General features: G+C 42.1%; 1 protein-coding gene across 2 annotated transcripts; it reads left to right on the top strand.

The window, feature by feature from the left end:
* Positions 1-890: 890 nt before the first annotated feature.
* FERMT1 (FERM domain containing kindlin 1) lies at positions 891-23,565 on the top strand. Of its 2 annotated transcripts, XM_040612027.1 has the most exons (15): positions 891-1,011; positions 4,518-4,690; positions 7,475-7,708; positions 9,235-9,381; positions 9,973-10,186; positions 11,194-11,296; positions 12,892-12,999; positions 13,899-14,030; positions 14,171-14,220; positions 16,740-16,864; positions 18,190-18,296; positions 19,032-19,253; positions 19,903-20,027; positions 21,867-22,008; positions 23,277-23,565. In XM_040612027.1, the coding sequence occupies exons 2-15, from the start codon at positions 4,540-4,542 to the stop codon at positions 23,448-23,450; spliced, it is 2,034 nt and encodes a 677-aa protein (XP_040467961.1). In that variant the 5' UTR covers positions 891-1,011; positions 4,518-4,539; the 3' UTR covers positions 23,451-23,565. The 2 variants fall into 2 exon arrangements, with proteins under 2 accessions (XP_040467961.1, XP_040467962.1); XM_040612028.1 differs by lacking the exon at positions 891-1,011 and having other exon boundaries at positions 4,518-4,611.
* Positions 23,566-24,464: the final 899 nt, after the last annotated feature.

Here is a 24,464-nt window from a genome sequence, read left to right as displayed (position 1 = left end):
AAAACTCTCATCAACTGCAGCCTAAAAGCAACAACCCCTTGTACATCCAATGTGTGTTGATGGCCTCAGAGTTATGATGCTGCAGTTAAACATAGGATATTGGGAAAAATTTCTTCACTGAAAGGGTGGTCAAGCATTGAAACAGGCTGCCCAAGGTCGTGGTGGAATCACTGTCCTTGGAAGTGTTCAAAAAACATGTAGATGTGGCACTTAAGGACATGATTTAGTGGCGGACTTGGCAGTGCTGGGTCAGTGGTTGAACTTGATGATCTTAGAGGTCTTTTCTAACCTAAGTGAGTCTATGATTCTACAAACAGAGTCCCTCAAGAAACCATCCTTGCCACAGCGTGTCTGCACGTGGCTCCAGTGAGTGTCCCACCACTCCTTCACTCCGTTTCACGCCCGACATCCAGCCTCAGGCAGGAACTCTGCCAGGACAGGAGGAGGAAATCCTTCAGCCATGGTCGCTGCGGAGTGGCCTGTCTCCTTGGCTGTGTGCTCAAACACTGGTCGGTGTTGAAGCAGACTCACAGCTGTTTGAAACTTTCCCTAAAGTTAACGTTTAACTTGTAAGTGGTATTTCTGGTACCGTTGCCCCAGTTCTCACTTCCCGAAGGGTTGATAGGGCAGTATTTCAGGCACGGCTCCCGGAGGGCAACTACCGGCTCCCCGGCCGCCTCCGCCAGCGGCTCCTTCCCGCCGCTGCTCCCACCGCCCGCTCCAGCCGCACGGTGGCCCCGGGCCGGCGGCGGCCGCCACCGGGAGCACACACTTGCGGGCTAGCAGGCAGCGCCGGGGCCGGGGCCGGGCACCGCCGCGGGCGCCGAGCTCCCCACCGACCGGCCGCCAGCGCAGCGGGGCGGGGGGACGGGAAGGGCCGCCCCCCGGGGGCGCCGGCGGTGGGGCCGGCCCGCTCCTCCCCTCCCCGCCCGGCCCTCAGACGGCAGGTGAAGGCGAAGGGAGCGGAGCCGGCGGGGAGGCGCGGCACGGCGCTGCCACCGGAGACCGCAAGTGAGTGAGGGCCGCGGGCAGGGGCAGCTCGCCGCCGGCCGGGAGCGGGCACGGCGCGGGCGGCCCCGCGGAGGGGCCGCAGGAGGCCTGCCGGGGATTTATTATTAGCAGCATTTTTATTACATTTGTTTTCGGTTTTATTTTTACTATTACTGTACGGGCGCGCTTGCTGCCGCGGCGGCGTGTGGCGCTGCGGGCCGCCGGCGAGACCCCCCCCCCCGCGGGGAGCCCAGCGGCGCGGCCGGGCGCTTCCTCCAGCGGCCGCCCCGGCCCCGGCGCCTGCCGCGGAACCAGGCCGGGAAACACCGCGCTGCGCGTTACCCCTTCACCTTACAGCGGGGCTTTTCCTGCTCCGCTACGAGCAACAGCCTCCTCTACTCCCGCACACGGTTTCAAGCTGGGAGCTGTAAGGGCTAAAATTTGCGGGGAGCTCGATCCGCAGAGGAATCGCTGCTTTTTTTGCGTGTCTACCTGCGTCGGCTGCAGCGCTCGGTAGCGGCGGGCTGGGCCGGCACCGCCCGACCGCGCTGTGGGGCCCGGGCAGCCCCGGCCTGGCCCGCGGGTCCCGCCGCCGTGGCCCCTAACACACAGCACCGGCTGCCCAGCTGCTCGGCTTGCCTCTCCCAGGCCAGGCTTCTGTTTGTGCCGCCTGCTGCGGCAGTCAGATGCACTCGTGTGTGTTCGTACCAGCAAGCGGAAAGCCGCTGGCTGGAGGAGGACGCGGGCAGCGCGGCTCCGGGGATGACGGCGCCAGGCGCTGCGCCCCGGCCATGGCTTCCCAAGCCGGCGGGAATGAAAGGAAAGGTTTCACCCACCCCTTGGGCGGCTCATTTTCACCCATGTCAGCACAGGCATTCGTGTGCAGAATTAGACGGGGAAGCTAAACCAAATTTAAAAAGAAAAAAAAAAAGAGTCCGGATCGGCTCCAGGATGTTTCCACTGGCGCAAGAGGGCAGGTGAAACTGTTGCTTTTCTGTAACAATGCTGGCTTCTGGTGGACCAAGTGTAGCCAGATTTCATACCTGTGCTCCTGAAATGAAATCACCTAGTTCTCGTGCTTAGGCCAACTACAGATTTATTTTTAAAGCTGTTATCGGTGCTTAGGAGTGGGACTAGTGGCATTCTGACTTAGAAGTCAGGATTTTTTGTTTTGCTATGAATACAGTGCCGTGATAACTGTTCTCTCCACCTTGTGCTGCAAGCCTCATCTGCCTGGGAGCCTGGCCCAGGAGCTGTGTCTTGGACACTGCCTTCAGGACAGACACAGCCCCTCTAGCCCTGGCTCCATGCCTTAGCTAGTAAATCCGTGTCACACGCGGCAGCACAAACTCAAAATCCCAGCTCTATCCCACAGGCAGGAGAGCCATAGTGTTTCCCAGTGTCCAGCAGAATGACTATTTACCAAGGCAAACCAAATAAACTCCTTGGAAAAGTATCAACCCTTGTTGGTTCAGTAACTGTTTGCTGAAAAGGTGTAGGCTGGCACATTCAAGAACCTAATTAAAAACAGCATTTGTTCCTCAGTGTAAATTAGCATCTTGGAGTCAAATGATTATGAAGTCCCAGTTCTCTGAGTTAGAGCTGTCTATAAGTTGTCATGACTTTAGAATTTCAGGGCAGACTCCGGCACGGTTCCAGTGAAACTCCTTGGGAAGGTGATGTTCCCCTAAAAGGATGCCTTTGGGCTGGGCAGATTGTTTTGTTTATATTGTCATTCATTTAGGGGGGGGGATCGGTCTAATTTTAACAGATACGCTTTCATTGCCTTAACTTTTGGAACCACTTTTCATTGTCATTGCCGCCACATTTTTATTATCCCTTTGACACTGAATTTTATATTAGTACAGTTGATACCAGGCATGGCCTAGGCCCAGAGAGTTCAATGAACCAAGAACCAAGTCTACAACAATAGTATTCTGGGGACAGATTTTAAAAGAACTTCACTGAAACATTTAGATGATTTTGGTTTACGTTGTACTACATAATCTGAATACTGCATGATATGTAATTTAACAAAATATTAAAAGTCTTCCTGTTGAAATTCTTAAACGGTAAGGTGTTCAGAAACATGAATGACACCTGAAAGTCTGGGGAAGATAAGGCTGTAACGGGCTGGCAGCTGTGTAGGCGCAAGGGCCTCCTTGTGCCTCTGGAAGGGAACCTCAGAATGAACATTGAACTGGGCTCTGCCCTGCAGTACTATTGTTTGGCACTAAAAAACTCTTTTATTATCTAAACAGTAGCATAAAGATTTGTTATTATAAATTGGTAAATAGGTGAACTTGAATTTTTACCCCGTTTCTAGATGCATGCCATATTTAACCTTTACCTTAATTTTACATTAATGTAACCTAAGCTAGCCTGATCTTGTTCTGCAGTCAGTCCTAGAAAAGGTCATGCCTTCTGTCGCTCCTCACCTGTGACAACTGTCCCTGATTTTTCTGGCTTTGACATAACTTTTTAGGTTAGGTTTTAAATTACTAAATACCTATTTTCAAAAAGAGCTACAGAAGTCTGTTAACATTGTAACATCCCCTCTAGCCCTCTTTGTAAACAACACCTAGTTATTTTTTGTTAGAAGCAGTCTGTGTATGGCATCTTAAACAGAGTCTCCCTCTGTGACTTCAGTTCTCAGGTATTGCTGAAAGTCTGCAGTAAGTGGAAGTCATCTACTTCAACTGCAAAGGCTTGTTCCTTTGGGTTCGGTTTGACAGGGTACTGAGTGCTAATCTGGTATCTTCTGTCACTGGTTAAATATCACAGATCCTTCCTGCAGCATCAGTCACCTTACACCTATAATTTGCAGAACTCTACTGATGATAAGCAAAGCTGCTACTTTGAGCATCTCCTCTAGTTTGGCTTGGCAGGGTTACTGTTCACCAGTCCTGGCAGGAGCTTGGTGGGATCTCAGACAATTCACCCTGCTGAGACAGGATACATGCCTACATCTCCGTGCAAGCAGACAGCAGAAACTGCAGTTATGGGCCTGGATATTGCCAGCAGAGAGCCACTAAAGTTATTTGTCTCCCCAAACATCTACCCAAATAGGTAAAACTACTCTCTGGTTTTGGTCCCATGGGACCAAGCTGACAGAACTGCAAGTGTAGACTTTCATTTGCAGTGAAAATTACAGCTGTAAGTGTACAAGTCAACAAAATTCCTTTGTTTATTGGACAGATCGCCAAAACAGATCCCACCCCCAGCTACAGGCTTTGCGGTGTCCAGACAGTGGGGAAACCCAGGTAGAACCAGGCTGTCTCTACCCAACTGGAGACACTTGAGTTCAGGGGAGAGGTCAGAATCAGAGTAAAACCAAAAAATCCCACATGCCTATCTTGCAAGAGTGATCACAAGAGCACAGTCTAGTGCAGAGGTAACAAGGTAACACAGAAGTTCCAGCCAAGGCCAATGTGAAGTCTTGGCAGCGTGGAGGTATTGTGTGACTATGGAGAAATGCATTTGTTTCAGAGACTGAAGGGAAAATATTTTTGTTCGTTTTTTTGTAGAGCTTACATAGACTTTTCCAAAATGATTTCCTCAAGTGAATATGGGTCTCACTCCTGGGAGCTCTTGGTGACAGTTGATCATCATCATGAAGAGGTACAAAAGGAATTTTTACTACGGGTCACAGGGGACCTTCATATTGGAGGACTGATGCTGAAATTAGTAGAGCAAATCAGTGAGTAAAGACCTGTTTAATTTACACAGTGTTATTCAAGTAATACATGCAGCTTTCCCTCTACAAAAAGAGGCTCCTGCACATTGTGAAATGGCATTGCCTCACTTTCTTTGTAATGGTACACGGAGCATGTAGGTGCTGCAGGCTCAGGGTTTTTATGTGGCCAGAACCCCACCCTGTCTGTGACTAAACCCTCTGTACTATCACAGTGCAAGCAAATCTTTACTTTGTTTTTGTCTTCCAGTTAGACAAATATAATTGGACTAGACTAACTATTCAACTCCCTTTCCAGATAGACTTCACAGGTGGCTGGTTTGAGAGGCAATAAAGGTAGCTGATACCCCATTTATCCACCTGCAGCAGTCAGAGAGAGAGGATTAGTTGTTACAAAGGCACTCCAGAAATTACTGTTTTCTGTGCTACTGTGGCCTTCTAGCCACAGTCTGAGCCACCTTATCCCTTGCATGTATCCAGTAGGGAACAGCTGTGAAGAGCAGAGATTGGCGAGTCAAAGCTAGGAAATGAAAGGTAAAATACCCCCTGTACAGTCACAGCAAGTCAATGCTGCAGGCAATAACAGAATCTAGGTTTCTTTAACTCAAAGCCATCAAACAGAGCTGCCTCCCAAAATAATCCGTGTGTACTCTGAGCCAGCAGAATGATAGATACAGACAATATAGTACGGTACTTGATTAATGTAGCAATGCTACAGGGTTTTCATATGCGACTCATTATTCAAGTATTGTTCTTTTTCCTGGGATTCTTAAATCTAGAAGTCTTCAGTCACCAGCTTCACATGGAAATGAACCTGTTTGCTAGATAAGACTTGCCAAGTGGGAAGACCATGAGCTTTGCATTTCTAGGCATTGCTCTAGAAATATAAAGATTTGCGGCAACAAAAATGTCACAAGAACCTCCTTGAAACTTTAGTCTTTTTTACATAGCTTGACTTCAGACAAACAAGAAGAGAAAAACTGAGCTATAACAAAACGCTTCAGCAAAACAGCATCAAGGAATTTTAAATCAGCAACTTAATTTCAGAGTTGTTACTACCAAGTGAAAGGTTTTGTTTTCAAATGCGAGTTTTGAAGGAAACAAATGGAGTTGCACACAATATATTCTTTCCAAAAGACTCCCATTCAACGGAAGGACATTTTTACATGAACACCCTTTGTGACGGAAAAGCTGTACTTAAACACAGCGATTTTATCAGGGAATTTCTTTTCTAGCATTAAAGCAGGTAGCAAATCTGTAATATGTTTCTACCAAGTTCTCTGCATATTTGCACACACAATTCAGTCAGCAAACCAATGGTAGCCGGAGTTCTCACTTGGATCAGAAGGCTAATTTTTCACAGTATTTTTATAATTAGTAGTCAACTAGAGCAAAAAGCTTTCTATATTAAATAATATTTAAAGCAAATCTGTAAGTGATTTGTGTCAGCGGCTCTCTCGAGCCACAATTTTTACCAAGCAACTCCAAAATAGGATAGGCCTTTACTGTGTTATAGATACACTGAGGAGTAACCCCTACCCAGCAGAGTTGATGAGCAGGAATGAGAAATGATGCAGAAGACTGAAACAACTTGACCAAGTTCATACAGAAACTTTACCCACTACTACACATCATTGGCATCCGGGATCTAATCTTGGAATTCCCCGTGGAACTGAGAGCAGCAATGCTTTATCTCTTTCCTTATGCACATGCTTCTCATGCTGATCTGGTCAAGGCTTGACACCTTTCAGGGCAGGATAGCTTACTGCTCAAGAGTAATCAAAGACAAGCCACTGTTCTCCCCCTCCAAAACTCCTTAAGTCACGAACAAAGTCTCCTATCTGTTCTTGATTCAGAAAGCCTTACTTTATCTGTGTGTTTCAAAATACACAAACATTTTTTACTGAAGCAAAACACAGGCAAGTCCATGTTAATGAAACAAGACAGTCCTCTCTTGGCAGGCCTGTCTATTCTCAGAAGTTTTTGTAGGCAACCCTTTTCAGTCCCTGGTTAGTCATCCTAGCCTGCCCTCCTGCACAGACTAACAGAAGATCTAACTGTACAATATTGCATCATGCCCGTTCTACCTCCCTTACAAGTTTCTACGTTTCTTACAAGTTTCTGCATCCTTTGTGGTGGAGAAGGTGATCTTATTTGTTGGAGAGCTTGTTAATGCTTTCCTGATTGTCACAGGGCTACTCTCAACAATAATTCTTTTCCTTGATTATTTAAAGAATGTTGCACTCGGGTGAACATCCTTATTCGCCTGCCTGCAGCCACAGAGGAGCGCTGAGAACAGCCCTTAGCTGTGTGTCACCAAAACTTCAAGGGACTCTTTGCTGGTTCTTAACACTACAGAGAGGAGCTGTGCAGTGGTGCTTCCCAGGAGGCTGTGGAAGAACTTGTGCCCATCAGAGTGCACACAAGGTTTTGTGGGAGGAATTTCGGTTTGCATTATCAAGTTGTGAAGCGGGTACCTTTGTTATTAGTCTGTATCCCAGCACAATCCATGCAGCATTGGACCATGTATAGCACCAGAATCAGGAGATGATATTTCTCTGTGGATACCTGCAAGATTAAGGGAATGCCACAGTCAGCACTTAGTTTAACTCTTCAGTTAACTAACAAAGTTAGTTCCCAGTGACTGCCACAAGTATTCAGCAAATGGGGTCTAGGTCCCAGGAACTGTAGGTGCTGCTTTAATGTAAATAGATGCTCCTTTTTGCAGAGCACCAAGTTTTCTGTGCATTTGCTCCGTTGTTTATTAATAACCATTTTGCCTTTTCCTAGAAATATCACAAGATTGGTCTGACTATGCTCTTTGGTGGGAGCAAAAAAAATGTTGGCTTCTGAAAACCCACTGGACACTTGATAAATGTGGGGTACAGGCAGATGCCAAGCTGTTCTTTACTACTCAGCACAAAATGCTGCGGCTTCGCTTGCCAAACATGAAGACTGTGCGACTGAAAGTCAGCTTCTCTTCTATGGTTTTCAGAGCTGTCAGTGATATCTGCAAAATTCTCAGTAAGTAAAGCTAAATCCCCTTTGGCAGCTAAGTTGGAGTATTTTATTAGGTGACTTTGTTTTAATGTGAAGTCCTCACTCAAAAAAATGTTTAGCTCAAGGTGAAATTTGATTGAGTTGACCCAAGATCAAAAGACAGATATTTTTTTTCCTTTTAGTATCCAGCACATGTCAGTGGTTCTCAGTCTTTGTGGTAACTGATGCAAACAGTGTTAGAAATGTGTCCCATGAGCTGCAGAGTACTGGATAGTCGAAGTCTTGCTGATGGTTTTGAAGGGATCCCTGTCCTCCTTGAGAGGGACTCAGTCCTACTTATTCTATGCCATTAGTTAAGACCTTGAGTTTATTAATCTACGCCAGCCTTTACTATCGGCAGTTTTACTGGTGTCAACTGATGTATCACCTATTTTCACTACCATTAATGATGCTCAACTTCTCCGATTGGTTACATGTATTTACTTCAGAAGGAGCATGTTTTGAACGTTCAGAACTTCTATATGCTGAAACCCCTTCAGGTCGGGGCATGCCTAACTACGCCAGACAAGCCCATCAATGTTTGGCACCACTGGGTCTCCAGGTCTCTGCTCTTTCCAATAATGGAGCACCTCCAAGTAGAGAAGAGGTTTTGGAGCATGCCAGACCTGTGTGCCTGTGATAAACAGCAATAAGTCAAGGCTGCAAACAGTCTTCAGAATCCCTTGGGTTTAAGGTAAAATGGGGATTAAAATCCTCATTTTAATTTAGATCTTCAAAGCTTAGTCCAATAACACATCCATCTTCAGAAGGAATTTACCGCCTCGTATTGACCACAGTGGAACTTTCAATTTAATCTTACAGCAGTGGATTGTGAAAGGTGTAATATGTCTTTGTTATACTGAACAGCTCTGATAAAATGATGCCATAATTGTTCAACTGACATTTGGCCAAATTAAATATTTCTGCCCACATTTTTCTTCCAGGTTGAGTCAGTAACTTTCCTCATAAGTGAATACTGTTAAAAATGTCTTTGCATATCCCAGGATAAAAATGTTTTTCAGAAACAAGGTGCCAGGTTTGCAACTGGCAATACATGTCTGAATCACTAGCACATTAGGGAACAGCGTATAGCCAAGACAGAATCTTGTATGTGAAATATAGTGAATAATAAAAGGCATGAATTTCAAATACAGCGGTTCCATTTTGGTTCATGCTTATTCATAAATCAGAAAATTCATTGAAGTTATGATGCTCAAGGGTGACTGCAGAGCCATTAGGGAGAAAGAAGTTTTCCCTGGTGTTCTAAAATACACTTATGCTTGCTACAAAAGCAGGCTTAAATCCTGTCACTCTTACAGCCCAAAGTCTTTGGCCTTGTTATTGAATTACTGGATTTTCCACGGCTACTACTTTCAACCTGCTAAAAATAAAATCCAGATTGCAACATGGAGCTTCCCCAAATGCTATTGCCAATGATGGGCTTTTTTTGGATGTAATCTGCTAAGTTTCAAATGGTTTATCTTGCTTCACTTCCCAAATTGCCATTTTAGATATTAGACGGTCAGAAGAACTCTCTTTGTTGAAGCAATCAGAAGACACGCTGAAAAAGAAAAAGAAAAAAGACAAGAACAGCAAAGAACCAGTTACAGAAGATATTTTAAACCTGTGCAACTCTCCAGTGAGTTCTGGATTATCAGGTAATGAAAAATCAGTATGAGTTTATTCTTCTGACTGGAAGTCAAAAAGGGGAAGAAATTTTTTGTTATACCATTAAAACCAGGGAGACCGGCTTAATGTAGCTCAGTAGTCAGAGAGACACAGTTGGCCTGAAATTAGTGGCTTCAAGAAGTACTACATTCTCCAATATATCAATATTTTTCTGTTGTCTGTATAAATGTTTTCCTTTCCATTGATATGAGAAAGGCCATACCAGAAAACAGGTGATAAGCTGCGGCCCTGCACACAGGATGTGCTGCTGCTCTGTGAAAATACAAGACCACTCTTAAATATTAAAATATTCAACAAGCACGGAAACCTGCAAGGAAAACGAGAAATAAAGGCTTGAAAGTATGTGTTTCCTTTCCTCAACACAACTGAGATGTCTCACAGAACAAGAAAAGCACCTCTGTCCCGAGGTCACCTCAGCTGTGAAAGGACAAGCAGCAGACAGCAGAGATAGGAGACTGTCTTGAAAGAAAAGGGTTAGTCGTTTACAACGGACAGTGGCAGACTCCCTACGTCCGAAGGCAGTTTTCCCTGGAATAATACGTTACTCTCTTAACTTGCAGGAAGTCCAGGTTTATATAGTAAAACCATGACACCCATTTATGATCCCATCAGTGGGACACCAGCTTCTTCTACAATTACTTGGTTCAGTGACAGTCCCTTGACTGAGCAGAACTGCAGCATCCTCGCCTTCAGTCATCTCAACTGTTCTCCAGAAACACTAGCAGAAATGTACCAGCCTCGGACTTTAGCTGACAAAGCCAAACTCAATGCAGGGTAAGATGCCTCTCTTTGAGATCTTTGTTAGCTGGCTCAACAAGGGTACCATTAATCCAGCTTTTTTAGGTGTAAAGCAGAATTTGAAAACAAATCCATGATATATGGCTATATTGATACTTGAAAACATGCTTTGATCTAGGTTTTGTTTCAGAAATGCTTATTCTTTTTAATCTTTTTTCCTTATTCAACATTCTTGGTTAGGCAATTTTGTTTTAAAGTGATGACTGATGTAATGTTGCAGGTTCTGGACTAAATTCTGTTGCTAGATGAAGGCAAATCCAGTTTAGCACTGTGGGAGCAGCTAAAGGACAGTTTGGATAGCAAGCTTTAAAGGCTTTAAATGGACAGTGGAAATACACCTGGATAAATTCAGTAAAGCATTACAAATAGGTGACTTACTGAATTATACACAAGCAAACATTGTTTATTGTACACCACAGAAGAATACAGAGCACGAGGAGTTTTGGTGGTGCAAGTGTTTGAGAGGATTGTCTCTCTAGCATTAAAATACAGATTGTCATTTTTAGATCTGTGGAGCATTTAACAGTGACGTGGATATTTATTTCCATTGGATTTCACTGGAGAACAGAAGTAGGTAGAATCAAACCCCAGAAAATACTGAAATGAAAAGTGGGAGTTCTAAATATTACAGGCATACTTTTGCCCTGGCTTAAATAAACCTCCAGTTTCTGTAAATCAAGAAGAAAGGATCTTATTGGCATAGGTCACCCCACAACTAGTTAATGTTCAGCTTCTCGCATCTACTTCTGATGTTTTGAACAGCACTGGAGAAAAAAGTAGGAAGACTATAGGTACTGTGTTTATACAGTGAAAGTTGGAAATCTGTATGAACGTTTCGCCTTCTCGAGTTACGTTAATTTTCCCCAGACTTGCAGGAATTAGAGCTGTTTGTTCCCACTTTTTGTTTCACAATTGCATTGGAGCTCTGCAGGTGTGATAGTTTTTCCTGTACAGATGAATCTGTGGGTTGTTTTCTTCCACAGCTGGCTAGATTCATCTCGATCACTTATGGAACAAGGCATTCTGGAAGATGATCAACTTCTTTTACGCTTTAAATATTACACTTTCTTTGATTTGAATCCAAAAGTAAGAGCTTTGTTTTTATTGCTATTCATTGTTTGCCTGCTTTCATGTCAAAGAGCTATACAGCACAAGGACACCAAATTTTAGCTAAGATTTGTTACAGGCCCTTCAGAGATCATATTCAACTTCTTCCCCTCAGCTAACGCTGCACTTTTCCCCTCTGGACACTGAATCACCCACCATTCCTCACCTGAAATAAGATCTTAGGTATAAAGATCATATCTGAAGAACACCAGAAACAGTATCCAGATTTCCAGAGGGGCTGGTTTAATTTCTGCCTCTCTTTTAACAAGAAAAAATAAGGGGAAAACTAAACCAACAGTATCTTAAATGATGTATGGGTATAAGCCCTATTTTTGAAAAAATGGACTTAAAAATGACATTTATGTTCTGCTGCCCTTTGCTGAATATTCAATTTTTCTGGGCTGAAGCCCTCAGAAGTGCTCAGGCACTTAAATTTGTTTCAATGTGGCTGGGTGATTAAATACCTTTGGGAAGTTCAGCAAAAGGGTTTAAGTCTCATTTGAAAACAGGACGTGGTCTTCAAAAGTCACTTACATGTTTTTCTCAAGTTGCCTCTTGTTTGCCTTCATTTCTACTAAAAGGCAGTCACAGTGGTTGTGTTAAGCCAGTGCTTTTACAGCCTGGGTAATACATTTAGTGAAATAAAAGCACGATCATTGACCAGTGTAAATCAACAAGAGTTCAAATGTGAATTTTAGCGGATTTGGCCTTGACGTTGTTTTCTGTAAATTCTGTAAAACTCTTTCATTTCAGGCATCTCAGATAAACAGAAGGGCACTTTCTAGTTCCAGTGGCCTGGTTTTCGGTAAAATGCCATCCCCACTAAAATTCTAGTACCTGTCTCAACCTCAGCAGCCCAAAGATTTCCCTTCTTTGCCCCAGAGGCAGCCATGGAGCCATAGGATGAAATAACCCAAACGAGCTTCAGGCAACGTCATAGCTCACCACTCTTGGGAGAGGTCACGCTCCAAGGTTTACCCTCCCATCGCCTACATTTCAGCAGCTCTGGGGCTTGAATATTTCTGTGAGTCACTTCAGTTTATTAACCAAGATAATAAGAAACGATCACTATCTGAAAAATGGATAGTGAGTTAAAGCAGTTCGCAGTAGGAGCTGACTGACAAATGTCAAGCCAGTTCAAAGATAAAGCCAGAACTGAAAAAGCCAAGGGCAGAAGAGGGGAAGTGAGGAATAAGAGTTTCTGTCTTTTGGCAGTAGTAAGCTGTTGAATGTCATGTGTCGGCCATGTCACATTATTTTCACTATCACAGTGTGGTTTCACATTTCGGTTAAGCCAGTCCAAGGGCTACTACCACAAAAAAGGGATGTCTTAATCTCCCCTTCTGCTTCAGCTAAGGACTCCTAGTTAATTTTCTGTTGGATCAGCAAGCCACTGTGACCCTACACACAATCACATCAGCTAGTAATAGAATGGGAACATATGGCAGGGCAGAGGTGGGGGGTGGAAAGAAACAACCGTTATGGCTTCAGCCCAATATTAGATCATCTGCAGCAGATCATGAATCCATATCTTGATGGTCATTAATGACCAGTGTTGTTCTTTTTTGCTACAGTATGATGCAGTGCGAATAAACCAAATATATGAACAAGCCCGTTGGGCCATCCTGTTAGAAGAAATTGATTGCACAGAGGAAGAAATGCTGATCTTCGCTGCATTACAGGCACGTACTTGATGCAAGTTGCAAAACCCGTTTCCTCAAGACACAGACACAAGCTAGGACAAGACTAGGATAGAGCCCAGGCCAATAGCTCTGCTTGGATTGCGGGTCTGCTCTTTGAGTGAGAAACAATAAGCAGCATCCATCAACTAAACAGCTAAATTCAGTACCAGCACACCATTATTCAAACTGACACATACAATTATGGAACCATTTACTAACACTATCTAAAGCAAACCATACCCAGGATATAACTCTGATACCAGTCTGTTCTGAAGGGGATTAGTATGATGTGTTGCTTCCCGTACCAGCTGCCACCCTTTCACATATTCTTCCTAGAAATTTAATGTGTAAGTACATACGTTCACAACAGACTGAAAAAAACCTATAGCACAATGTGAAGGTAGGGATACTATGGAGTACATAGAAATTTAACATCATCTAGTGTGGCTTAGTCCCTTACCGTAGGTAATAAGGCACAAGTGTTTATTAATAATAAACTCCTTCCTTTTAAATGTAAACAGAGCTGCCAAAAAATTCATGGCCTGCCACTGCGGAACACCACAGAAACTTGCTGCGAAGTTTCCACCTGGTGTGGATGGCACTTACAGCTGACAGTACTAGGGATGCAAACATTAGCACTGTCAGCCCCACAGAACAGGGACAATCATACAGCGAAGAAATACAAACACTGTCAGTTAAAATAGGAAACTGTTACCAGTAATTGCGCTGGAGATCATAGTGGATGTGCCTGTTTCCTTGTGAAAAAAACCATGGTTCTGTGCTGCAGAATTTGACACATTGTGCAAGACCCAGAAGACCAAATAGCCCGTTTTCATATGCTATGATTGTGTGTTGCTAATTGATTTTATATATATATATATATTGATGTTTTATTTTAGTATCACATAAGCAAGTTATCATTATCATCAGAGGCACAAGATTTCACCTGTGAATCAGAAGTAGACGAAGTAGAAGCTGCACTCTCCAATCTGGAAGTGACACTGGAAGGTGGAAATGCAAGCAACATTTTGGTATGTCCTTTCAGATCCCAGAATTGCTTTCACTGTGTCAAATGTCATTGTCTCTGATGAGCCTGCCTGGTTCCTTATGTTTTTTAACAGACCATTACAAAGTGCATTGTACTAAAATAATTCCTAATTATTCCTGATAGGAGGACATCACAGACATCCCGAAACTTGCTGATTATCTCAGGCTAGTTAGGTGAGTTACTAAAACCAAAAAGCTTAACCGTACAAGAGATCTCTCTAGTTTTTCATCCTAATCTAACTGTAGGTCCTACAGCTATAAATTAACAAATACACCAGATAGGTCTTACTCACCTAATATCATCCTCTTCAAATCTTTATCTCACTGCTTCTGAGCAAGATTCTCAGCAAATCTTTCTAGCTTTTAGGGTGCTGGGGTAGCTATACTTTATGCTTATTAAAAGACCAGGCTCTTTATATTTCCTAGCACTAATCAGTCATAATCTCTAAACAAGAGTCTACAATTTTGTTTTCAATCACATTTTACTGGTTTTTGCCAATGAAAACCTAGGGAAAAAAAATGGCTCTCCCTGAGAAGAATTTCTAAAAGCAACTCCAGGAAGTTATTTGTTTTATTAAACAAAAGAAACAAAAAAATTACCCCTTTCTAACTTAACATGGGGTCTGGTTTTTTTCTAATATCAAAATGCGTTTCTGTGATCTCACTGTAATACGTTGATTTATCGGTTATTTAAATGACTGCAGTGACCTCAAGTCTGTAATGCCTTTTATTACAAAACAGTCTTCATGTTCTAGAGAGAGAAAGTTTATTGCATGAATACTTATCAGAGTCATTCTATTGAAAAATCTTATTTGTAGTCAGTGAACTGAATACTGCACCTGAAAATTTGTTATCTGTTGTTAATGTTTAAGAATTGTTAATTATTAATTTCCAATTAGGAATTTTGGCATTCAAATTACTAAGGTGGCTTAAGATGAAAGGGGATTTAAGCCTTTTAAGTTCTGTCAGTTACTCACCTCTAACAATGGACTGTTTATTTTTCCCCAGTAGTAGAACTGTTTGCTTCTAAAAGCATTCAGCAGTTATTTTTCATCATGAAAAATTTCCTATCTACATGATAAATCGCTTACTAAACCTAAGACATTGTAGAAACTAGATAAGGTGTAAAACATGTCTTTAAAGGTACACCCACATTTTGTTACCATAGTTATTTGCTTAATTGTAAACCTAAATGCAAATCTCTGCATGTCATACTGCTGACTGTTCATACAGTGAACTTCTATTCACATTTATTCACAGTACGCACCGCATTAGCACACTAGTAAATACTACTTTCAGGGAGGAGACAACATTGTGGAGAACAATGTGGAGAACATATTGTTGTGTTGTGCAGAACAACAAAAGCTTTCAGCAACTTAATTTTTTTAGTCTAAAAAAATTATAGTCCCTTATTTTTGAAGAATGTCACTGTAAACTGTCACTTGGAAAACTAAAAGCCAACATATTTGGCAGTTTTGAAAATCCAAGTTACTTCTATAATTTAAACATAAGATCACCATTTCTTAGAAAGGTTTCTACACTGGGATTTCTAGAAAGGCTCTGGAGAAGGCAAGAGTGGATATAATAAATCACTGTTTTCCAGCCAGCTGTATATTCTTTGTACCAACATCTTAGATTTAAAGTACTAAATAGTGGAATTTTTTTCCTTTTTTCTTCTTTTTGACTTCATTCTTGACCTTTGTAGCTAACTGGGAAGTATTTCTCTACTGAAATAGTGCTAATACCTCTGGTTTTCTCTCCTGAAATATATTGAATCTGGGATTTTATCCTGTTTTATCCTGCCCCCTCCCTGTGGCTTTGTTAGCATATTCTTAGAATTAATTACAATTTTTATCTCTTACTGAAGACAGGTAGGTCTGGCACAACGATTATGTTTAGCCATTAGTACCTCTTGGTTAATCTTCAGTTCCAAATAGATATTTTAAAATTTACTCCATGAAGGAAATCAGTTTGCATTAGCGAAGTATTGAAATGAAGTAAAATAATTAAAATTAGTATTATATCCATCTATATATAGGTGTGAGGAGCTGGATTAACACTGCCCTAGTGGAAGATGGTTTAAACTTACCTTGTCTTGGACTGCTACAGAAGCTCCATAAACTTAGTGAAGGAATAGAAATTCATTGTGTTAGATACTATTCAGATAAAGCCAAAAAGATGATCTCTACTCCTGTACAATTTAATGAATACAAGTTTGTTTTATGGGTGCAAATCTTCTAGATCAGGAACTATGAAAAACCGAAGCTAATTCCAGTGCATGTAAACAAAGCAGCAGGTTACGGTAGCATTACTGAATTCATGCAAAAAACAGAACTGGTCTGTTAGAAGGGAATGGCTTTGATTAGGAATGTAAGGGGGAAAAAAGTAAGAAAAACCACAGAGACTAGAAAGAAAAAAACCTGAGAGAAATCATAGATGGGATTCAGCTAGAATCTGTGAATAATGGAGAATAATTAATATAGAATAAAACCATGTCCATACCAGGACAGCTTGGGTAGGTACAATGCTGGTTCCAGGTGTTTGCCCCCTCACCATTGACACCAGTATGAGTAACCCAGCTGAAGCCACGTGTATGACCTCAAAGCAATGTGAGATCCACAGTAATATCTGTGAGTGACTTAGAAATTTGTACGTTTCAATATAAATAAATGTGATTTCTTTTTTTCTTTTAGGCCCAGGAAGCTGTCACTCAAAGCTATCAAACCATATTGGTTTGTCTTTAAAGACACTTCAGTATCTTATTTTAAAAACAAGGAATCTGCACAGGGAGAACCTATTGAGAAACTAAACCTAAAAGGTAGGAATTTTCTTTTCTTTTTTTTCCTTTTTCTATTGCATTCATGAACTGAATAAATCAAAAAATCCCTGCAACACTCAGGAAGGCAAGCACATTAGCATTTAGTCTTGGAACTGTTTCAGTTATCGAGACTCATAAAGCATGCAGACTGCATCTACAGAAGAGATCTAAACAAGAAGGATTCAATAGCTTAGCCCAAACCCACATCATCTGGGCCTGGCTTGTAAAATGCCATGTACTGTTGAATTCACTTAAAGATGAGTCAGATAGAGAATGTGATCTGTGTGACGCTTTTATTTCCAAATATTTTTGCTCTGTGTTAAATGGTAGTACTCGCCTCTGTCCTTGCCAAATGCACACTGGTAGTAGAGGATGACGGATGATGCAGTGGACAGGAATGCCATAGGCTGCACCTATATACTGCTGTGCAAGGACAGCTCCAAGACCTTCCCTGGGCCTTGTTTGTAACATGCATGGGGATTTCCATAGCTACAAGCAGCTTTAGATACTTCTGGAAGAGAAACCCCAGGTGTACACATGGCAAACACCAGCACCATATATAGCCTCCATCTACATCTGCTCCTGCAGGGACATCATTTGTTCAGCGTCAGGGAACCAGTGATGCCCAGGATTCATCCTAGAAGAAACCTTTGAAATAGAAAGAAGATTGATCCCTGTGAACAAATGGCTCTGCATACCAATCTGCATATCCTCAGTAGGTCAGATAAATGCATGGTAAAACTAGCCAGGGTGGCTGGAACCTCACCAGATAGCCCACAGCCTTGGTGTCCCTTGACACAAGGGGGAACTGTAGGCATCCTTGACTCCAGCTGAATGCAGAAGTCCTGTAATAGCACCATCAGCATGAAATACCAGGTTCCTAGAGTTCTCTGGGATCCCTCAACTGGCTAGCTCTGTTGTAGATGTCAGCTGCATCCCATTGTCAGTACTAAGTTGCTTCTGAAAATACAGTCCAGGCTTTCAAGTCACTTAGGGGAACATTTCCAGAAGTGCCCATCTCATCAGTTCCTCTCCATTTCAAGTGTTCAGCATTTCCTAAGATCAGGCTGACATTTTGAGAGCACTTGCATCCTTTCTTTTCCGTTTTGACTAACATGCTGTCTGAGCGTTCATCACCCTGGCAAGCCAGACCAGGCAGTGAATTAGAACAGAAACTTTTCACCAGGCCTAAGCTTCGAAAGTCTTGGCCCTTGATCTCAAAGGAAAACAACCATTAAGTACTGTTCTGTATTATTAATCAATACTTAAAGTTAGTGATGTAGTAACTAAATAAATTAATTTATTTCTGATTCTCTGTGACCTAGGATGTGAAGTTGTACCAGATGTAAATGTTGCAGCGAAGAAGTTTGGAATCAAATTACTAATTCCTGTTGCTGATGGCATGAATGAAGTATACTTAAGATGCGATAACGTGAGTAATAAGACAAGGAAAAGTCTGCATATCAGACTGATTGGCAGATTGTCTAGAAGACCCATTGCCCTGTTCTAGAATTTGATTAGAAAAATAAGGATGCTGCAGAGAGTTTATTATCAACATGTTTAGTAAAATTTAAGAATTACATGGTGATCAGTCTTAATGGTCGAGGGGACAAAAGGACAATGGTTCTGTGTTTATGATCAGTTTCCAAGTAAAGCTGCTGGAAAGAAAAAAAAGACCAAAGTACCAAAAAAGTAAAAAGAAGTTACAGTATTTTGTTCCTGTGTTTTCAGAGACCTGAGGTTTGGGGTTTGTTCTTTTATTTTTTATTAATTAGAACTCTCCCCATTCAGGTGAGGGTAGTGTGATAAGGATCTTAGAATAATTTTCAGTTTCAGTTTATTTCATTCATATTGCAGTGTATCAATCCAAATTGTGTGAAAACATTCATTAGGTGGAAAATGGTCGTGCAATAAAATTTCCAAGAGAATGTATTCCAAAGTACTAGATTTCTTTGAAAATTTTAAATCAAACTATTCTGCAAAGGCAGTCCTGTAAGTGGAACAAGCCCAGTCAGGGAAGAACAACAGTACTATGGTAACTACACATCCCCGCAAATTAAGCAGAATGACTCCAGAGCGGTTTTATTGCGCAGTGAAAGACACATGAGCAGTAGCCATCTTCATAAATGGTTTGTGCAAAAACATCCAACAGTTGTCTTTGTTGCAGGAGAATCAGTACGCCCGGTGGATGGCTGCTTGCGTTTTAGCCTCAAAAGGCAAAACAATGGCCGATAGCTCTTACCATCCTGAGGTCCACAAGATCCTTTCATTTCTAAAGATGAAGAACTGGACCATGTCTCCCCAAGCTGTCTCTGATCCAGAAAGCATAGATATGAAACCAGAATGCTTCGTCTCACTACGTTACACCAAAAAATACAAGCCCAAGCAGGTATCCTGAGCATGGCTCGATGGTTGGGTATGGGTGGTTCCAATGATTGCTTAGGGGTGAGGCTGGAAACCATACAGTAGAATCACCGTGCAGTACTCGTTTGTCCCTTTGCAAGAGGCCTTTTCTTTAAACTGAACACAGGGACAGGTGTCTCAGCACTTCTTCTAAGTACTCCTACCTCCACACCGCCTCCTAAGTCACTCAGCATGTTCTCCTCCTGGTAACGCTGTCCCTGAAAGTCTCTTTAGAGTAAGAAAGGAGGGGTTTTAAGGACGGGAAGTTACTGCCTGCATCTTAAACAACAGTGTCTTCCTGTCCTCTTGGCCTGTGTGCCTCTCCTTCCTCCCCACCTAATTCCTTGCCCACTGTTTCTGCTGTGAAAGAGTTCAGCCTGAGGACACAGTCTCCACAGCAGTATGCTGGAGCTAGACCCAGTGCAGCACAAGCCTGGACCTGAGTCCTTGCTGCACTGTTCTGCCCTTTTAGTTCAGGATCCGTCCCCAAGTGCTCTTTGCTGTACAGTGCATGAACAGTGATGTCCGAGTGTCTGAACATGGCATCAGAGCTAATGATGTTTGATTTAGTGAAAGCCAAGGGTATTTTTGTTCTCCAGTCAACTGAAACCTTTCTCTCATCCTGTGATTCCCAGCTGGTTGCTCGTATTCTGGAAGCCCACCAAAATGTATCCCACATGCCACTAGTGGAGGCCAAGCTGCGTTTTATTCAAGCGTGGCAGTCCCTGCCTGAGTTTGGCTTATCCTACTACGTTGTAAGGTAAGCACACTGTTACACCGATGTCAAGCTGCCATAACATGTTCACGCTTAGTGATCTGCAGGAAGTTTTTTGACTCCCTGCTCTGGAAACATTCCACACACAGACCTCTTTTAATTCTAGTAACTTCCATACTGCTGGGGTTTTTTTCTATAGCAGTAGCACTCAGTAACCCCGTTCCCGGAGTCACCTATATGTCTGCCTTCATACAGACCTGTCAAGTTTTGCCTGAAGTAACATCACTAAGATTAAACCATTATTGACATAAACTGAACAAGATGTAAAAAATGCATGTCTTGTTGGTGTTCTCGGGTTTGCAGGATATTTGTTTGCTCTGACTCTTGCTCGTTGGAATATGATAAAATGCTAATTTCTTTGGCATTTCATTAATAAAATGGGAAATTACCCTTTTTTTTAGGTTAATATGCAAGAGCAGTCAGCACAAGAAAGGTCCTGTTGCGTTCACAAGTTTCCCTGGCCACTTACCTTGAATATGACAAGGTTCTGACCTGCAGTCTTTTCTCTTGACAAAATACCAAAAATCTGAAAAGTACTGACACAACCATACTTGGAGGCACCATTCTTAATTTGTGCTTAACACCTCTTCCGGGGCTAGTTAGGAATCATCTGTAGTATAAATTGAACCAGCTGGGAAACATTTTCTGGCATGGCAGCCGGCTGGCATAGGACAGCCCCATCTCTACTATGAAACACTCTGACTTCCCAAAACCCAGTAGCCTCGTGTGACCTACCAGATCGTGTTGGTCCTTGGATGTTCCAGTTCCTGAGCTGTACCAGGGAATCATTTGAGAGAGCGCTGCTTAGCTGCAGCCAGAAGACTGTCTGGGACTCTTCTAGCAACTGAACAGAACATGAGTTTGGTGCCTGGGAATGTTCCCCATCACCGTTTAATTTACTAACAGATAAAGGTGTTTTGCCCCATCTGTCACCACTAATTCTGTTAAACAAACAAACCCAACATCTAAACTGCATTTTGGAGTGTAAGCAAAACATCTTGTGATGAATTTCTGCAAGCTAATGGGCAGTATCTCAGTGGGGGCGTTAAGGCACAAATTGTGGTCCAGGTCACATTTTTTCCCTAAGGGCCAGTTTCATCTAAGGAGAGAAGGTTCAGAAACAGGATCAAAAATATTAACAGCAGACGGATGATATTTCTTGCAGCTTTCAGAATTAAGGTAGAGGAAGGTGGTTTCTTCACTGGAGTAATCTTTTCCTAGCTATTCCCAACTCAGAAATTTCTGTCCCCCAGATAGTTCTGATACTTTTGTATTTATTTTTCGTCTCTAATCAGAAGAAAGTTGAAATATCTCAGTATTTTTGTAATGTGATTTATACTCAGAAACATGCATATATTGCTAACAGTTGTTTTGATAAGCTAATGATGATACATAATATAAAGTATCTTTTAAATCTATTTTGGTATGCTTGTATAATTTAGGTGAACATAACTAGAACATGTTAAAACATTAGTGAAATGAAGCAAGGAAAATTATTGTTGATAATTTTCCAGTAAAAATATAATTAAATTCATGCATTTTGGCAGAACAGTAATTTTCAGTGGAAAACAATGAATTGGAAAGATTTCAGCCAGATCTACCAGATCTAGCCTGATTATTTTCCATCTTACACCATAGTTCACCAGCCTACATTTTAGCTTTATTAACAAATAACGTTCTAATAAGGGTCCAACTCTCCTCAATGCCAGGCTGCTGTGACTTTTCCCATATTTTTTGCACTTTCAGAGGAGGGCAGGTGAAATGTTTCTCTAGACAGAAATCATTTCAAACCAGATCTGCTCAAAGGTTTTGGGTTTTTTTCAGGTTTAAAGGAAGCAAAAAGGATGATGTGCTTGGGGTGTCCTATAACAGGCTGATACGAATAGATATAGCCACAGGAGATCCTATCACAACATGGAGGTTCTCCAACATGAAGCAGTGGAATGTGAACTGGGAAATACGCCAGGTAAAACTGGAACAGCTCTCTGCTTTCAGTCACTGCATTTCAGACGCTGGAGGATGTTTCAGAAAATCTTTTTAAACTTCAGTGAAAAGAGTTTGAACGTGTTGTGACATGTTATTGAACAAGCAGTCTAAAATTTTTCTTAATGGAGTCTGTAGTCAAAAATCAGAAACTAAAAAGATCTCCAATTTTAAAGGTTCCTACCAAGCTTATTCTTTGTAAGTTGTCCTTAATTTTGATGGAATGAAATACAGTGTCTCAAAGGTAAATTCCAATCCATTATGTTTACTGCTCTGTCAGCAAAAATCTAATTTTAACTCTGTGTATAATCTTCTAACTCATGCATCACCCTCTAAATTGTGGTGATTCGGTCTATTACAGACTGAGTATACAGGAACCCAGTTTGTCTTTCAAATCCCAAAATGAGATTGCAGGGCCACAATGCAAGCTTCTCTCTGTCAATACGCAGTCCCAAGAAGCTCTGTAGTATGATTTATACTGGGGTGGTCCTGACCCCGATGACGGCTGCCCAGCGCAGCCAGCTGATGCCCAGCAGTCCACTGGAGAACTTGGGTTTGAAAGCTTGAAGCCAGTTCTGTAAATTGTAGATTTCTAGGGTGGAACTAGCATAACCTGATGTAAACTCAAGCAGCCTGGCAACTGTTCCTGCTTACAGTTTTCTGCATCCATCTGCAGGAGCTAGGAGAGATCAGGTACAATCCCTATTGCTCTCCTGCAGTACTCCCTGTGCCAGAGCCTGTAATTCTGGGAAAAGCTGCTGGGTTTGCTTTAAATCCCTCTCAAAAAAAGGCAGAATCCACAGGTAGCAACTAAGCTCAGGTTGGTGGATTTTAGAGCTGACGGTCGTTGGAAGTCAAAACCTGAACATCAAAAGCAAATTTAAGGTCAGCACATAACTATGGCAGTGTTAAACATTACTGGTTAAGTGTATAAAGAGTCAGGAGTGCCATTCCTGCTCTTCTCAGTGTTCACTTTATATGCCATTAGAAAAAAATCTAGTTGAAAGCGTGTTTTTGTGGCCTGCCTGAACAAGCAAAAATATTTTGACCACAAGAGGGCCCTGCCATAGCAGAAAATTGAGAAACAAGCAGCCAAACCCTGTCAATCCGGTAGACCCAGAAATCTTGGTTAGGAGGGACAGGTACTGCTTTGTCATGGTATTTCTGATCCAGCTGTGCTCTCACATATGTTCTTTTTTCCTGGCTGCAGCTTATCTCTGTTCCTGATTTTGCCATATGCATTTTATTTAGGTTGCAATCGAGTTTGATCAGAACGTATCTATCGCTTTCACATGTCTGAGCGCAGACTGCAAAATCATCCATGAGTATATTGGGGGCTACATCTTCTTGTCAACCCGTTCCAAAGACCAGAATGAAACACTGGATGAAGATCTGTTCCATAAATTAACTGGAGGTCAGGAATGAGGCCAAGTAAACTCTCTCCCCTCCGCCTGCTTCTGCTCACAGCTAAGAAGACCAGAGATTAAACAAAAATCTCTCCGATTGTTAATTGCTGGCTAATAAATATTGTACATGTCTATCCATCTTGTAATATGACTGGACTGTTTACAGTTTTTGTTAAATATTGAAGCTGAGGTCACTGGATGCAGTATGGCAACTCCATCACCAGCACTAGGAAAATGAAGTCGTCTTTGTTTTCCTTTTGTACAGCTAGAAGTTTTTAAAAGAACAGTGTCTAGCCACTGGGCATTTTTGAATCTAGTATTTTTAATTGCAACAATCTGTTCAAGCATCCAGAACAAGTAACTTGAGGATACTGTACAGCAAATTTTCTGTTACAGCCATGCAACTCCCACTGTTAAACTGGCTATTGTTAAAAGGCCAGCACTTAACAGAACTAAAGCTGAATAAATACATATTTTAAAGCTACATTACTTGTCTAACACTTGCACTGGGAACAGAAAACATTCCATCAGTGTTCCAAAGTCCTGAGCTATCACAACCCACGTAGTAGTACACAGTTGTTCAAAAATGTAGCAGCCATATCTACCTTCATCCACTTAAGTAGTTCCCTTAAAGCCAGAGACACCTAAAGTAAAGCACTAATCTTGAAAAAACTGGATTCAAAACACTGATCTTTTGAGGAACTTTGTTAATTACCAGGTTGAAAAAAAATGCTTTAGGTACTATTTTCAAGTGTTTGCTTGTTAAAAAGGCCTCTGAGTGTAGGCCTTTCTATTTTCTGTCCCCATTACTCTGGTTCACTGTGATGTCTAACTAAACTAAACTTGTTCTTGAGTTAGGAGCTGAAAGGCCTGTAGAAATGATCTCACTTATGTGATGCAGAGATGACTCGGTGATGCTGCACTTGAGGAACGAGATCAGTAGCAGCCAGCTCTGCATGCTGCAGGGAGCCACACACGTCCACCGAGTTGAAAGAAATTTGGTTCTACCCTACAGTGCAAAGTAATCAGTAAA

The sequence above is a fragment of the Falco naumanni genome, chromosome 12 (assembly GCF_017639655.2).
Source record: "Falco naumanni isolate bFalNau1 chromosome 12, bFalNau1.pat, whole genome shotgun sequence".
Taxonomy (NCBI): domain Eukaryota; kingdom Metazoa; phylum Chordata; class Aves; order Falconiformes; family Falconidae; genus Falco; species Falco naumanni.
Note: the sequence above shows the minus strand (reverse complement) of the source record. Positions and strands in the feature narration are given on the sequence as shown.